Genomic DNA, 17,003 nt, shown 5'->3' with positions numbered 1-17,003 from the left:
CAGTGTTGTGTCAGCATTTGGAGAGAGGAATTCAAACTTATGTCTCTCCAGGTGAATCTGAGAGATACAGGTAGAAAACAAAATATTTCTCAGCAATTCTGAGGCACTGGAACATAAGCAAGAAGAAACTTGCCCAAACACATCACTCCTGCCCTGTGACACAAAAGGCTCTTGCCCCAGCACTGGGAGCACACACATTCCCACAGAGGCACAGGCTGAAGCTTCCCTGCTCCTCTGCTACTCTTCCTTCTCAGAAGGAAGCCTCTGACTGGAATGACTTTATGGACACATGGCCAGGCCAACAAGCTTGTCAGATGGCAGCAAATAAACACAGGATTAAGGGCTCTTGTGCTACTGCTGCTCAGTTTGCTGCTGGAGAAATTTCACATTCTCTCCCTCCCTCTCTGCCTGTATCACCAGGTGAGTCAGCAGCATCCAGCTGCTCCTGGACACAAAAAGCTGTCACAGAGATGTGCTCTGACATGGAGGGGTGGGAGAAAAGAGCCCTTAAGTGCTGAAACTGCTGGAATTCTTACCCTCAGGGTCCAGGAGCTTGGTAAGACCAAGGTGCTGCTCTGCAAGGTTAAAAGCATTCTGCAGATTGTAGTGTGCATTTGATTTCTTCAGCTTGTCAAAATCAATCAGATCAGGCCTAGACAAGATGGAAAATTCTTTAGATTTCCCAAAGCACAGTGCAGCCACCCTCAAATGAACTAAAATCTCCAACCCTTAGAAAACCCAGCCCAGGTTTCACGTGCCCTGTGCATTTCCTAGCAGTGTTAAAGGAATGAAGCAATGCCCAGCACATGGCACAGCAGGACCTGGCCATGGGAGAAAGAGGGAGGGGCCTGACAGCAGGGAAGGTGGCCCTGGAGAAGAGAAGAACAAAGCTGTGGTCATGGGTCTCTCCTCATGCCCATGGAAGCGTGCAATCCATCTGGATTAACTCCACCTGAGCAGCATCCCCAGCCATGGCAGCCTGGCACCACATCTGGCCACCCTTGGGCAGGGATTTCCTTTCCCTCCAGCTGCTCTGGGTGTGCTTCCCTACTCCTGCCCCCCAATTCCAGACCTGGGCATGGGTTACTCACTGAGGTACAAGAGCCAAACCAAACCCAAATAATCACAGGTGTAATTTATGCCCTTGAAACCAAACACAGCCTGTTTTGACTTGTGGTGTGAGAAGCTGCTGCCCAGCCAAGCTCACAATGAGCTGTAAAGCTCAAATCAAGGCAAGTTGCTCTAAAACTCTCAGCAACTCCTCAACTTCCTGCTCTTCACAGAATTTTAAAATCAAACTCCCAGGTAGCTCCAAACCAGGGCAGAGATTAAACCACACGTACCTGTGCTTATGGATCAGTGCATTGAACGCCATCCCATCCCTCCAGCTTGTTGTAAAGTTGTGGATGTTGACATTGGGGTACCTGCAGAACAAAAACAAGGAGAGTGCAATCAGCACAGCACCCCCAGTGCAGCTCTGCACACTCTGGCACCAAAAGCCAGAGCAGGAAGACATTAAGTTAATCTTGAAATTGTCATTATTTGTTCAGAATAGGGTGAAAAAGAGTCAGTATATTACTACATATATTCACGGATTGTCAGATTGGTGTGTTTAGCACCTAGAATTAACATCATAAATTCAGACTTTTCTGGCTTGTAAACATCAACTCATTTGTCTTGAATTCCCTCTCTCTAAATTCACTTAACAAGATATATGTTTGCCCATTTAAAATTATTTCAACAAAAACTCAAAATGCTGTAAGAGCTTTAGAGATAATGACTTATTCCACACTGACCCAGCTGTTTTCATCTGGCACCACAAAAGCAGAGCATCTTTAGCAGATTTCTTCTCTTTGTTGTCCTCAGTTTCAACGCTGATATCTTGGATCTATAAGTAACATAAAAGATTTCAATATTTCTCTCAGAAAACACATTGCCTTTTTGGAAAAGGTGAAAGGAATGCTGAGAAACACCAAAATTAATGCTATTAAATGTTTATTACTGTACTATTTGTTATGAGTTATATATTTATCATATGGATGTATTATTCTTTCTGCAAAAGTACTTTCCAGCCTGAGGGCAAAGGCCAATCTGGAATTTGCTGGAAAACAAGAAGTCTCAAGCCTTAGCTGGGACACTAAAATAATTCCTGTGGGTACACTAAATCCATGTCAGTGCCAAGGTTATAGATAACCAGCATGGAGAAGGACAGAAGCTCAGGGCAGCATTTTCTCCTGGATCTAGTGTGGAGACTGGAGCTTCACATTTATTAGTGATTTTTAAAGAAAGCCATATGAATTTCCTCACAGGAAACTCCCACCACAGGTCAGCAGCACCACAGACACTGATTTATCCTGACAGGTTCTCTTCTCCCTCCCATCAGATGGGAGCACCTGGGAGCCCTCTGCTCCGAAAATGCACAGTGAAGCCTGTGACAAACAGGCATGGGAAGCTCATCCATGTATCTGTGTGTGCACACAACTGTACCTGGAATCTCAGGATAATGGTCCAAATGAGGCCAAGTGTCAGCCTGTGATTCCCATCCACAATATCATGAGATCCCATGTTCTCCAGGTGCACTCGCTGCTCCTTCAGGAACTGCAGGGCTTTGTCCACGTTCTCCAGGCAATGGATGCGCATCCTTCCTTTGGTTGGTTTAGGCTGGAAGGTAAAAGGAAGAATAAAAACATTTATTATTGTAGATGGGAGGGGGGAAATCAGAGCTTGTAAACTCCTCAGTCCTGGCTGGGGCATCGCCACTCCCAGGCAGCAACATTGCAATTGTTCCTCAAATTCCAGGGACAAACCCACTCCTTGCATCTTCCAGCCCATTTTCACCAGGATAATGGAAGCAGGTGCCAAACCCATGGTGGAAAAACCAATAACCTGGACCTGAGCTGGACACATGGCCCCAGTTTCATTTGCCTTTCAAAGGATTTTTCCTGCTTACTTCCCTCATGTTTCCTTCTCCAGGATATTCACTCACAAGCTCAGATTTGAGCTGTGAGCTAGTCAGTAAATCTCCTCCAGAAGGAAGTGGCATTGCTTTTCTTTGGTCAGAAAATCGGATAAAGAGTAAGAAAGTAACAGAGATTGATTAGAAATTTTTCTTCATAGGAAAAAAATACTAATTAAAAAATCAGCTACACCAACATAACACAGTCATATGAAGGCCCAGTACAACTGCAAAAATGCAATGAATGTGTTATCAGCATGCAGAATTCTGCTATAAACTGAATAGAATTAAGGGAACTTTGTTGTGCAGATGAGGATTACAGCTGAATAGCCTATTCAGTGTGCACTGGGATGTCACCAAAGCTACTCAGCCAAACAACTAATTGCCATAATTTCCTTGTTTTCTGCAGTGAATGTAATTAAGTGGCCATGGAAATAGCTCAGGCAATATCCTTGCCCCAGCCTGCATTCAAGGTGAAGAGTTTCAGCCAGTGCCATGGTACAGTCCCTGGAGACACAGCCTGTGCCACAGGGGATGGAGGAGAGGGAAGCCATGCAGGAAGATGCCCTTTGGGACACACAAACCCTGAGGCCACCGGCTTCAGCCTCAGCCAGCCTGGGTCTGTTCTCCTCCCGAGGCTGAGGAATGGTGCAGGATCAACCCACAGCTCACAGCAAGGAGGAGAATTTCCAGGAGACTCCTTCTGCTTTGGAGTATAAAAGGCCCTCCAAAGAGGCCCAAATTGCAGCCTGTGCACACTCCATCCATCCCAAACGCTGCCAGCGCAAAGAGCCACAGTGGAGCAGAAGAAGCAGAAGAGAGCTGCATGGCTGGCTGCAGCCTCCCAGAGATTCCTCAGCCAGCAGGGACAATCTGGGATCAGCCTTTAGCTGGCACCATCAATCATTAGGGATGTAGAAAGCTGGACCTAAGGCTTGGCTGAACCTTGCAAAACAAATGCCAGGGAGGAGGCAGCTCTGGGGCAGGAGGGAAGGCAGAGGCCCAGCTGCACCCCCAGCTCCAGCCCACGGCTCCTCTCAGCCCATGGCCACACCTGGAGCAGCTTCCCAGGCTGCTCACCTGCACAGGGATGTTCCCAAGGCTCAGCAATCACTGTCACTGTGGCCACTTCTCAGCAGCACTGGCAGACCCCAGCCTGTCCCCTCTGCCTTAACACAGCCCTTCCCACTGCCTGAAGCAGCACCTGCACCACCCCTATTGCCTCAAACTCAGCAGGAAAGGATTCAGAAAGCTCATCTCATTTTGTGCTCTCAGCAGCTCCAGTGCCATGGTTACAGAGCCAAAAGCATTCACCAGAGATGTTTTATGTAGAGGAAGAGGTGTCTGAGTCTGGTTTGTGCAAGGTGTGGCTGTGCTTGCCACACTCCCCTGCATAGCCCCAGGATGAGGCACAGTGAGACATACCTTGCACATTTATTGGGCTAACACAGATCCAGACACTGAGTGGAGGGAAAGCAAGTACCAAACCCAGAGTCTACACATACAGGTTACAGGAAAACTGGTTCTACATGAAAACCCTTCCTCTTTTCCAAGTGAAAATATGACAGAATTCACCACAGAGAATGTGCTTAAGTGGTTTGACCTTTGAGCATCCAGGAACTGCAAGGAATTTACTAATCCTTAATTTGGTTAGGGAAGAAACTGACCTAAATGCTTAATCTTAGGACAAAGACAATTCCCAGCTTTATTTTTCTGTTTGGGGGAAGCTGGTTAACAGTGTGTGCAAACCAAATTACAACTGTCCTTTCATGCTGGCTGGATTCTTTCCCACTGTGCTCAGTGAGAGCATTGCATGCTATCAGTTTCCTTCCAAACACTGCTGTGCAGAGGACATTATGCTGTAAGGCCTGGACTAAAGACCAGGATTAGGAATCAAACTGGGCAAGGTCAGGAAGATGGAGGTGTTGCTGTTATTGGTTGTTCTCATTCTGAGTTTCTCCAACACACCTCCAAGGACTGTGGGTTTTCACCAACAAAAATCACAGTAAGTTTTGGAAAATGCAGGGTTTGTGCAATCAAAGTGAGAGGGCAAAGAGCAGCCCTGCTTCCCTGACTGGCATCCAAAATCCTGGACTCTGCTCCACAGGCTCCAGAATCTGAATCCCAGTTTCAAAAGAGAGGAAACAACTTCTGTTTGTTCCACTGCACCACTAAATACACCATGTTTATGGGATACTCACCTATGCTAGCTTCTGCTTTCTTACCATTTGATGTTTCTTGTCTCGATTTTAAGCCTTCTGCATAAGATCTGCCTTCAAATTTCTCTGGGGTGCCATGGAGATGTCAGAACCTACCTAATACTGACTAAAATAAATTCCAAAACCTGAAGAACATCAGCATGGCAGTCCTCCTGGAATATTTTTAGTGTGTGTAAGATTCTCCTGGAATACTTTTGGTGTGTGTAATTGTCCCAAGGTTTAGTGCATTGCGTTTACTCTTGTTTGCAGAAGAAGGTGTGGTGGAATGCACTGTTCAAACAGAGCCTGCTGTCCTCCAGCCTCAGATAAGGAAGCTACAAAAAGAATGTGTGGTGGTGCAGACAGCTGCCAGTGCCAGACACAATGATGCAAGTGCAGCTCCAGGAGGCTCCTGTCCTCTCCCCACCCCACAGCTGCCACAGCCCTGTTTGCATTTTCCAAAACCTGGAGTGAAATATGGAAATGAACGGTGCAACCACAGTCATGGGACTGCTCTGAGCTTCCTATTTGCTGCTGAAAGTCAAATCTTGACAGGCAGACAGGCAGAATTAACCAGAGCTGACACAGTTGGTGTCTCAGCCCTCAAACAAAGGGGCATGTTGGTCTCAGCTATCCCTGTGTGAGGAATACCTGCCACCTGCAGTGAGCACATCAAACCCAACACGTGGCTGAGGCTGAGGTGAGTGGTCTGGCAGGGTCAGAGAGGGGCTCAGAGCAAACTGCAGCTGGTGAACACCAGGATTTGTTACCCCACCCACAGAGGCACTTGTGTGCACATCCCAGCTCCCTCACCCTCCCAGATGCACTCAGGCAGCTCCTCTCCTGCCTCCCCACACACACACTACACACACTACACTGGGCCATATGTTCCACTCATTAACCAGAGTCTTAAGTCACAGAGCTCCACTAATAGGAGAGCTTGATGACAAGTGATTACCCAGCCCCCTGCAGCCTTGGGTCTTAGCTAAAGACTGGTATTTCTTTGAAAAGATTGCTCCAAATTAGGCAGTTAAGAGCATCGCCATCATTTAAGGAACTGAAGGAGAAGCTGATACCCAGCCATTTCCTGGCACCCAATTCTCCTCTTGTGCAGCAGCATTTTCCACTACAAGGACTTTTTACTCACCACTCCTTGTGCTGGTACCAAAGGGGGTGCTCAGCACACCCAAAGAAAGAATTTGACCCATTTATTTATATTGATTTTAGATACTCCCCTTACCAAAGAAAGCCCAAACCTTATCTGAGTAAAATCAAGCACACTCAGGGACATTCCTCAGCAGTGGGGTGTGATGAACACACCTCCAGCTGCTCTCCAGCTGCTGTCCTGCATGTCCTGCACAGCCCTGGTGTGCTCTGGGAAGGGAGCAGGGATGTGCCAGGCCTGCACACCTGCATCACTGCAGGCTTTGTTAGCACAGAAATGGGCCATTGCCCACAGGGCCCAGGTGTCCCAGCACATCTAACTCACCACCACCAAGGGATCCAAGGGGCTCAGGAACATTTTGTACTCTGTGCCTGTCAGATTTGGGAGCAGGGAACATGCTGCTGGAAGCACTCAGCATGGTACCAGCAAGGAACCTTTGAAGAAGACTTCCTTTGATCCCCACTGAAGCCACTAGGAAGGCATTTTAGTGGTGTCTGGATCCAGCTGAAGCAATAGAGCTCGGTTTTTTTTTTCTTTAATGTATAAAAAGACATTTTCAGTGCTGAACCCTCAGCACCCAGATTTCCTACACTGCAGTTGAGACAAGGATTCACAAAACCCCACCCAAACCCAACCCAACTCCCCCAATGGATACTGGTAAGCACTTACAAGTCTCTCTCCTGAAAGCACCTCCAGGAGCTTGATGAGCATCCTCCCATCTCGCAGGTCGGTGTACAGGTCTGTAATCCGGCAGGACACACGCGCCAAGTGGGAATTCACCCACTTGGTGAAGGTCTTCTTCTGAACTGCCTCACGTTCATCTGTGGGGAAAGCAACAGAATGTCACTCAAAATAAATCACAGCTCATGTTTCTGTGTGAAAATGGGATGCTCAATCCTTTAAGATGAAATCAAAGGTATGGCTTGTGTTTTTGGGAGAACCACTGATGAAATTAGGGCTTTTCATTGAAAACCCACCATTCTTCACCTGCTGAGTTCACCTGCTCTGGAACACACACAAATCTGTAACAGATGCCCCAAAATACCACCAGTCCTTTTGGATTAAGACAAATATGATAGAGAGCAGAGACCAAAGCTTCCCACAGACTTTTTTCCCTTCTCATGGCAATATTTATTTGCAGATTCAACATTTGTAACTGTATTTACACAATGTCAACACAAATTTTTCCATAACTGCATGCCTGAGGTAGACAAGCATTTATATCAAGCCATAGAAAAATAGATTCTTTCCACCTTCCCTTCCCAGAGTCTTTCACAACAGTTTATAGAGGAAAACATTGGCTGTGAGAGCTCTCTCACTGCACAGGCTCACTGCAGTCCACATTAATTCACAAACTCCTACCCAGCTCCTATCTGCCAAGCCCAGAGCTCTCAGACAGAAAACATTATACATCCCTGTGGTTACATTCTCTTGCCAAGGGCTTTGGATGAAGCCTTGCTAGCCAAAAGTCATTTCAGTGAGCTGGGAAATACTACAGACCAAATTTGTCAAAACACAGGTGCTCTGACTCGGCCTCTGGAAGCCACAGATGAATGGAGGCTCTGCTTTCCCAGGCAGACAGGATTCCTCTGTAAAGATGTTGGCATGTACAGAAACAGGACATGAAGACAGATTAATCCTAAACTGCAGCACCCCCAGCTCTGAAAGCTCCAAGAATGTTGCTTAAAACACGGAGAACATTCCAGATGTGGCTGCCCAGGGTTTTGGTGGATGCTGTTCTCCCAAAGGAAGGATGAGCTCCTTTCCTGGCATGGTCCCAGCACGTTCATAACCACTCACTGCCTCCAGGACCTTGGGGACAGCAGCAAAATTCTGATCCTGGTGATGTGGGATGACAAAGATGCTGAGAGTGAAGGGGACAGAAAGCTGGGGACCAAGTGAAATAAGAAAGGACAGTAAGAAGAGAAATCTGATAACAGAATGGTGGTGAGTGGGAGAGAGAGCAGACCTGCACTGGGTGGTGGTTTGCACAACTGCACAAACCCCACCCTAAGATTTCAGTTCCTCCCACTTATTTCTGTAATCTACTGCCCTGAAACTGCCCCAATTTTTAACAGCTTTTACCTACCTGTCAAGGTGTGAAATTACAAATGTGGCTTGGAAAAACGTCAAAGCTGGGGTTAGTGACAAAACAACGTGCTTTGGGTGAACTGACAGTTTGCATTTTTGTGTTTGCCCTTACTCTGTATGGAGCAGAGGATCCCTGTGATGGAGTAAGAGAACAGGAGATCAGCAGGAACTGCAGCCAGTGTCTTTAGCTTTAAATATACTTTTTATGAACTATTTATAGCAAGTGCCTGGGAATGCTGTATCTGCATGTCTACTTGTCTAGTAATCCATGCCTTTACTTGAAGTATTTTTTTGAAATGAGTCACAGAAGAGAAACCTTGCAATAGTTGGTGCTTTTTAAAGAAAATTCCATCAGAAATTGTCTCCTCTCACCAGCTCATACAAGCCCCAGAACAGCTCAGCAAGTTTGTTTATTTAATCACTGTAGTGTCTACACAGAAGCACAACATTCAGTGATCCCTGTGCTTACATTCATTCCAAAGAGAAATGCCAATGTACAGGACCAAGAAAATAGAGTTGGATGTACAAATATCATATAAAACAAAAAGAGCTATCAAATACCATCTTAAAGCCAACCATTAAAAAAATATTTGGTAAAAAATGGTTGTCAATAATTCTCCCAATTTGGGATCACAGTGAAAGTAAAGAATGGGAAAAGAACATCCATGTGGCTTTAGTAAGAGGAAATGAAGAGTCAGGGCCTAATTTGGAACAGATGAAAGACACGCTGTGGGAAATGCAGTGACACATCAAGTCATGTTGTGAAACCTTTGGAGCCATGGTATCAACTGACACCAGCCTGGGATCTCCTGGTGTTGAAAGCAAGGAAGGCAACAGAGCACGCAGCCCTTCCAGGCCAGGGGAGACAGGTCCCTCCTGGGCACAGTGTCCATGTGGTTCTGAGGCTGCCTTCCCACCCCAGCACTTCCAGTGGCCCCAAAGGAGGACAAAGTGCATTTTTCAGGCAGTGGGGACTCGGGGAAAAAACCCTGAGAAAGTTTGACTGACTTCTTGTCTTGAGTTCTGCCTCAGCACCCTGAAGCACAGTGCACTATCAGGGAGGGAGAGCATGGGAGTCCAGCCTGGTTGGAGGCGCTGATGGCGGTGTCTTTAGGAGTGTTTTCCTTACTCTAGAGTTCAAAGCCAGTCGCTGCCTCTCCCCTTCTGCCTTCCCGTTTCCTCAGCCGTGCTCTGGGCGGCCCCGGTTTCCTGTTTACAGCGAGCGGCTGCGGGGCCCGCTCGGTTTCTCCGGCTCCCGCCCCCGCCCCAGCTCCTGCCCGAGCTGCTCTCACCTGATCCCCACCCATCCTCTGTGGAGCCTCCTCCCTGCCGCCTCCACCGCCGCAAAATAGTGTGAGAGTCTGCTGGGAGCAGCGCTAACTCCTCGTGCTGAGCCTACAGTCAGCTTCAGTGCTGGAGCCATTCATGGCTTTTCACTTTCTTTCCATCTCTGCTCTGATTTACAGCAAGCAGGGACATCCCTGATTGTCTGGGTGCAGCCCCATGGGAAAACGCTGAGGCACCACACAAGGGCCAGGCCCCACATGCCGCTGCCAACTTTTGGGGACAACCAGCAACTTATGTCAGAAAAATGCCACTGGAGAGACACAGCAGCTCTTTCAGGCTCCTAATGGGGCAGTCACCCAGGAAGGCCAGGCTTTATCCTGCTCTTGGCACAGGCAGAGCACAGCTCTAATTCTGCACTGACACTCTCAGCCAGAGAAGCCCCTGGAGGGAGAAGGCACAGCCCTTCTTACCTCTTGCACTCCCACAACGTGGGAAAGCAAACCAAGCCCATGTGGAAATTGGTGTGACTGGGGTTGGTCATGTTAAAACCTCTCCTGATTATTTCTACATGGTGTTTCACAATGACAGCAGGTTTTTGCAATGCTTTTATCAACCCTTTCTAACTGATAAACTATTTTTCTGCTCTAGGGTTTCAGGTTCAAACACACACAGAATTAAAACCAAGGAATTTTGATTGTATGTTTCAAATAAAAAAAGATAGGTACAGAAATGTGGTGCTTAGAGCCCTGACAATTTGGTTTAGCAAACAACACAACTGTGACTCTCTTAATGTGCAAAAACCTCCACAGTGAGGGCCAGGTGCATCCATGAACGGTGACTCCAGGGATTTAACATCAGCCACAGGTCTTGAGTGCTATTTACAAACCTCATGTGATGGTTTTGACAAATGTCCTTCATATTTTCAAAAACACAAGTTATGGATTTTGAAGATTAATTAAAATGAGAGGATATGGGTGGAGCTCCAAGTGTCCTACAGCTTGTGAAAACATTTATTTCCCAAGGGTAAAGAGAAATGAGCAACATGCAAAACATGCAGAGCAGGAAAACGGAAGGCGCTCTCCGAGCAGTATCAATAATAGAGAATCCAACTTATCTTGGAGCAACACTGGGAAGGAAATTTCCTTTCTGCGGAAGGCCCCATGACAATGCCACCACCACACAGGGGCTTGCAAACCCCAGCACTGGGATTGTGATGCATCAAGGACTGACTTTGTTTAGGAGTTCAGTAAATAAACCAGAGCTGGTACACTGAAAGCATAAACTGAGCTGGGCAGGATCACAAACAGGCATCTCACCCCTTCCTCGCTTGAGGGGTGACCATTCTTCCTCCACTAATTTGATGAGAAAAAATCTGACAAAAATGCAGCCACATTCTGAAAGCCCAGAGCTCGGTCACTGAGTCCCCAGTGTGGGACAGTGACAGGGGGGTCACATACAGCACCCCCTTGTCACACACTCAATAGGGCTGCGCCAGAATAATGGTGAATGTGTTTGAGTAACTGCCCTGGGAAAGGCAGGGTGCAGGAGCTGGCTGGGAGCAGCCTGGGCCCCGTGACCCTGGGTGCTCCCACATGCCAGCAGTGCAGCCCTTGTGGGCCCCAGGGCCTCTGTGTGCAGCAGCTCTGCCCACAGCCATGGCAGAGTTACCCCTTACCTGCTCAAACCACACACCCTGATCACTTCCACACCGGTCAAACCACATTGCCAGCACTCTGACCTTCAATCCCTTTCACATGGAGGGGTAAATCTGTCCAGGCCATGCTGCTGCCAGCCCTGCACAGCTAAAATGATTTTGGGTGGGTGACAGCTCCCAGCAGCCCCTGGACAGGGGCAACAGCCTCCACACAGCAAAGGGGGTGCTCTCAAAGGAGCCCAAACAGTGAAACTGGAGCACAAAAAGGAGCTGAAAGGAGCAGTCTGGGACAGCCCAGCCACCAGGGGCACCTGCAGCCTCCTTCCTGAGCCCAGCCCAAGGGCAGCTGCTCTTGGCACTGGCACTGTCCATGGATCCCTGCAATACCTCAAGCAAGACTAATTACAGATTATTTTTAATCCCTAACTCCAAAAGCTCCATCTCCTGCAGGTTTTCATCTTATACTTCCATGCTGGAAGTAATTTCTCCAGCTTAAAATGATTATTTTTTTATTATAGCATTCAGTGTGTGCCCTGCATGAAGCTCTGCAACATCCACTGACTCAGAGATCAGCTGAGTGCTGCTCTAAGCACACCATTTCTGCTGATATCCACTATCCACAGCTTCCCAGAATTTCCCAGATGATATTCTCATTTCACAGAGCACAGAGAAAACAGAGTTTCCTTTCACAGGACAACATTCCCATTGCTGTTGGTGTTCAGGCTGCAGGATATTCCCCCCATGCTTTCTCACAGATCCAAGGATGTGGAGTGAAATAGCCAGTAACAGTCACAGCTTCACAAATTCCAGCTGTGCTCTGAGGTTTTTCAGTTGAGAAAGATTTGTGAGGAAAGAGCAGATCAGCTACTGGGACCAGAATGTGGTGATCAAATAAGATTTTATCAGTAAACAACACGAACAGATGTGCTGTGATAACCCTCACTGTTTGCTGGAGTAAGGGAAGAGCAATAGAGAATATGAAATGGCTGTGACATGGCCCAGCTCTGATATTCCAGGCAGGCTTGAGTGGAACAACCTGGCCTGAGGCAGGCAGAGCCCTCAGCAGCTGTGACACAGCTCCTTTGGTCACCACTGCAGCAGCACCGTGACAAACAGAGCTGGTGGCTCCTGCTGCTGTTAAAGCAGGGCTGTGTGCTCAGCTGGGGGCTGCAGCTGCCCTGGCTGTGCCTCAGGCTGGGCAAGGAGGCTGAGCTGGGTCTGTGTGCTCCTCACAGCCCTGCAGGACCCCACCCTGGGCTGAGACCCCTGTGGGACTGCAGCCTGTGGGGTGTGCAGCTATGCAAAGCACTGAAGCCATGCAGCACTAAATATAGCCCAGAGGGTAAAATGCACCTCAGTGTATCCACTGAGGATCAGCTGAGGAGAGAAACATCTGGTTTGGGTAAACACTCCTGAAATGATGGCCTTTCCACATGGTCCCACACATGCTGTGTTCATCCTTGGGCATCAGGAAGCCCAGAGAACAATGCACAAGCACAGCCAGGCATAGACAGTCTAAATGGAAATACATTGGAATTGACCTATGGGGAAGAAAATGAAGGAAGGAGGAAAGGTCAGTATTAGCTATCAGTAGAGAAAAGGAAATTTTCTCCGAACATTCAAGTTTTTTTAATATTCAGGTGTCCTATAGGAATAAACTGAGCAGTGGATGCTGCTTTTCTCCAGCTGCAGATTACAGGTTAAGACTGAAAATTTGGATTGATAAAAATGGAAGAAACAGTTTAATGTAGAAAACACAAGTCCAGGGTACACATACGCAGGAACAAGGAAAGAACTAGAACAAAACCTGCAGGAAGCCAAATTTACACATGACACACAGAGAACATGATCCACGTGGGTCCAATGCTTAGAAAAATGCATCTCCTTCACTTTAATCTTGCTGACAGTTTACCATGGAGGAATGGGAGGGGAGCAGCTGATCATTCTCATGCAAATAGATGTATTTGTTAATGGTTATTTTATGGCACAAAGTAATCTGTGGAGTGATTTCCAATCCAAACTGGTGAGATCACACCAAAGCTTTTACGTGCTCCAGCATGACTTAAACAAGAACTCGAATGCAAATGTTAAAGATGACAAAGCAATGAAGGGATTTTGTTTGTGCTGTGTTTAGCTGGTGATTTCATTAGGAGCAAAATCTTTGCTGCTTTCCCGACTCTGCTGCATGGAGACAATTGTGGAGAAACCAGGGGTGTGTTCAGCAATCCTTTTGCTTTTGCTAGGAAGCACCAGCCAGCTGCTAAATCCTATTAAATATCTACCCTTCCCTAATAAACGTTGCAGCATGTGACCACTTTCACTGCAGACAATCCTCTGGAAAAGAAAAAAGGGAAAGCTCCAGAATGCAGCATGTGGAACAAACAATTGTGCTGCTTTCTCTCTTTGATGGCACTGAACCTCCCTCAATGACATGATGCACAGGACAATGTCCAGGAGCCAGCCAAGCATTGCAGGGTGTGGAAGGGCAGGTCCCTTTATTTTTACACAGAGTTTATGGCATTTTGGTGTCAGCAACACAAAAATGAACCTTCCACAAGCCAGATGCAGATTCGTGTACAGGAATGATTATGTTCATCTCCAAAAAGTTGCTGTAAAGCCTCCCACAGGAAATAAACATAAAAGTCATCTGGGCTTAACATATTAAACTGGTGGAAAGACTCAGCTTTTGATTTATAGTTTTTGTTTCAGTTCAGAAGATAAGATGACATATTTAAGCAGATTTAGAGCAGGTGCCAGCTCTCCCTGCATTGGTGATGAACTGCTGGTTTAATTTTGGGGGCCTGGAATACAACCCAGTGTAACCATCTCCCACAAGATGCCCAGCTCCTCTGAGGAGAGCACCCATCACAGGGCCCTTTGCAGCAACAGCAGCCACTCAGCTGCTCTTCTGGTTCTCCAGGAACCCCAGCAACTGCTGGCTCTTCTGTATGAAATGCAAAGCAGCTGCACAAACACCACCTTTAGTGGGTAATTCAAATGATTTAACACTTCTGGGGGCTGCTCTTGGAAATGCCTACACACCCCTTCAGCTTCAACCACCACCACCTACCCTGGGTTGCACACAAATACTGAACAAAATGCCCACAAGGAACAAGGCCTGAATCCCTTGGTATCACAGAATCACAGACCTGGGTAGGACAAGACCTTAAATATAATCCAGTCCCACCCCTCTGCCATGGGACATTTTCCACAAGGCAAGGTTGCTCAGTGCTCCATCCAGCCCAGCCTTAAACATTTCCAGGGATGGGGCAGCCACAGCTGCTCTGGGCATCACCACTCTCACAGGGAAGAATTTCCTCCCAATATCCCATCTAACCCTTCTCTCTGTCAGTGTGAAGCCATTTCCCCTTTATCCTGTCACTCCAGACTCTGGTAAATAGTCTCTCTCTTTTTCTTGTGCCTTCTTCAGGCACTGTCAGGCCACAGTCAGGTCACTCTGCAGCTTCTTTTCCTCAGGCTGAACAGCCCCAACTCTCTCAGTCTCTCCCAAAGCAGAGGTGCTCCATCTCTCTGACCATCTTGGTGGCCTCCTCTGGGCTTCTCCTGCTCCTTTCTGAAGAAAGATGCTACAAAGCCCTATCTACAGCAAAATAGCAGAAGTACAGATGAATAAAGGAGAAACTTTTTGGCCTCATGACGTGCAGTGTTCAAATGGGGCTCCTTTAAAAAGCAGCATGGAAAATGTCTCAGTGCTGTTGGCATTTTACACAAAAGGACACAAACTCCTCCTGGCCGATTTGATGTCAGTGCTCGTTGCCACTTTTCCCTTTTGCGTAAGAAACAAATCCCTTCATCAAAAGGAGCATGGGAAAAGCATCTGCCTGTCCCAGGACACTGACTGCAGCATTCCCACAGCAGAACAATGAGAACCTGAGGTCACTGCACTGCTTCAGCACACACAGTCTTGGGGGGTCTTGGCAGTGTCCTTTAAAACACATTATATGCATAATGCAGGGAAGTGCCAGGGGATTTTTGAGGGGGACAAAAACATTTTTCTATACATGTCCAAACCACTCTCAGACTGGCAGTGTTGAATGAGTATGAGAGCAGGGCTTGGCCTGGGCAGGGAACATGCCAGGTCCTTCCCTACATCAGATCCAACTTATTTCTCTCCATGTTCAGCAAGCTCAGCAGAATGAGAGTTTTTACAGTGGATTCCCACTTGTCTGTGGGAAGGAAAGCAAGGGTAGGAAGAAGGAGCTGGAGGGTTTTGTTATTTCTGTTGTTCTCTTTTCCTTTCAGCATTCCTCCCTCTTCTCAGCACTGCAGGAAATGCAGCTGCTCTAGCACAGGACTACTGGCCCTGCAATTCCTACTGCTCCTGTGTGCCCAGCCTGGGAGCCTCGCTAGCCAGGGGTTTGGAAATACAGAATTGTAAATGACATAAAGCAGAGATGAGTCCCAGAGAGATGAGCATCAGCACTCAGCACTCCCTAGCACAGCAAAGTGCATGGTGAATCCCACCTTTTCCAGAGCATCCCCTGCACTGTGGGTGACCAATTCCAGTGGCACATGCCACCCTGGAGGGAGGAGCCCTGGCAGGATGCAAGGCTGGGACTCTGGAGAACAAATCCCTAAGCATGGGAGCTGCCCCTGCCTTGGGCAGGTGTGCTGGACCAGATAAACTCCTCTTCCAACCTGAAGTATTCTGTGATTTTATAAATTCTAGCCAGCTTAAACAAGAATAGGCCAGAAGACTGCACTGCCAGTATTGCCATGGAATCCCACTGAGGATTTCAGAGGGCTGTGGGATCTCTTCTTTCATCTGAGGCACAAGTTGAGACATTACATGGAGAGCAAAGTCAAAGCTGTAGAATATTTTGACCATGCTACTGTAAAAGCTCACTGCAATCAGAATGAAGAATAGATGAAAGAAAGCCAGACTTTTGTTGGTTTCATGTTTAAATCTAATTTCACCTTAATGACAGAGAAGCATGAATAGAAAATAAAGAAATCTACAATGACTGCATTTAATCCTTTCAAAATATTAAATCTCTGTGCTAAGAGATGTTATCATTATAATTAATTGCTGCTAAATTATAATTTTCATTATCACAGAAATATTTTAAATGGAAGAACATGTATTTAAATAACCACTGTGTTGATCAGGGATTAATAAGAGCTGAATTCATAGCCTTGCTGAACAATGTGTTTAGTTCCTGCAGTTTCCATGGCCACACAATAATTTACTACTGTTAACTGTGTGCCACATGTAGAGTCAGATGCACTACACTGTGCTGACAGGATGCTGAATAAAAGCAACAGCACCACAGGTAAGCCAGACCATAGCTCAGCGAACTAAATCCCAAAGGTGGAAATTGAATGACTAACAGAAACAAAAATATTGTAGGTTACAATAAAAACTACTTGTATAACTGAAGGAACCTCGGTATTTATAAAATGCCATCATTTCTAAACAGAGAGTTTTAAAAATGCATGTATTTTAATGAGATTTGATACAAACTGCTAATAAGAAGCATTAGAGGAAAAATCCCTAATCTCCTCTGGCTCTAATCTGCAAACCCATCATGCAGAGCTCCCAAGAAAGTCCTGGAGTTTGAGTCTTCTGAGATTGGCAGAACTGACACCTTCACCTGTTTGCTTGCTTAAGGAAAGCTCCAGAAAACTGAA

The 17,003-nt window shown here is 46.9% G+C and overlaps 1 protein-coding gene across 3 annotated transcripts in view; it reads right to left on the bottom strand.

Annotated features, from left to right (window-relative positions):
- Positions 1-17,003, bottom strand: part of SPTBN1 (spectrin beta, non-erythrocytic 1) — a 115,959-nt gene that overhangs the window by 40,478 nt on the left and 58,478 nt on the right. For all 3 annotated transcript variants that reach the window (XM_064709680.1, XM_064709679.1, XM_064709678.1), the window contains exons 3-7: positions 6,989-7,140; positions 2,488-2,661; positions 1,797-1,888; positions 1,344-1,424; positions 537-652 (exon numbers count right to left, since the gene is read on the bottom strand). In XM_064709680.1, the coding sequence (XP_064565750.1) occupies positions 537-652; positions 1,344-1,424; positions 1,797-1,888; positions 2,488-2,661; positions 6,989-7,140 (615 nt within the window). The remainder of the gene's footprint in view (positions 1-536; positions 653-1,343; positions 1,425-1,796; positions 1,889-2,487; positions 2,662-6,988; positions 7,141-17,003) is intronic.

Source organism: Zonotrichia leucophrys, chromosome 3 (genome assembly GCF_028769735.1).
Source record: "Zonotrichia leucophrys gambelii isolate GWCS_2022_RI chromosome 3, RI_Zleu_2.0, whole genome shotgun sequence".
NCBI classification, from domain to species: domain Eukaryota; kingdom Metazoa; phylum Chordata; class Aves; order Passeriformes; family Passerellidae; genus Zonotrichia; species Zonotrichia leucophrys.
This window is presented reverse-complemented; position numbering and strand designations above follow the sequence as displayed.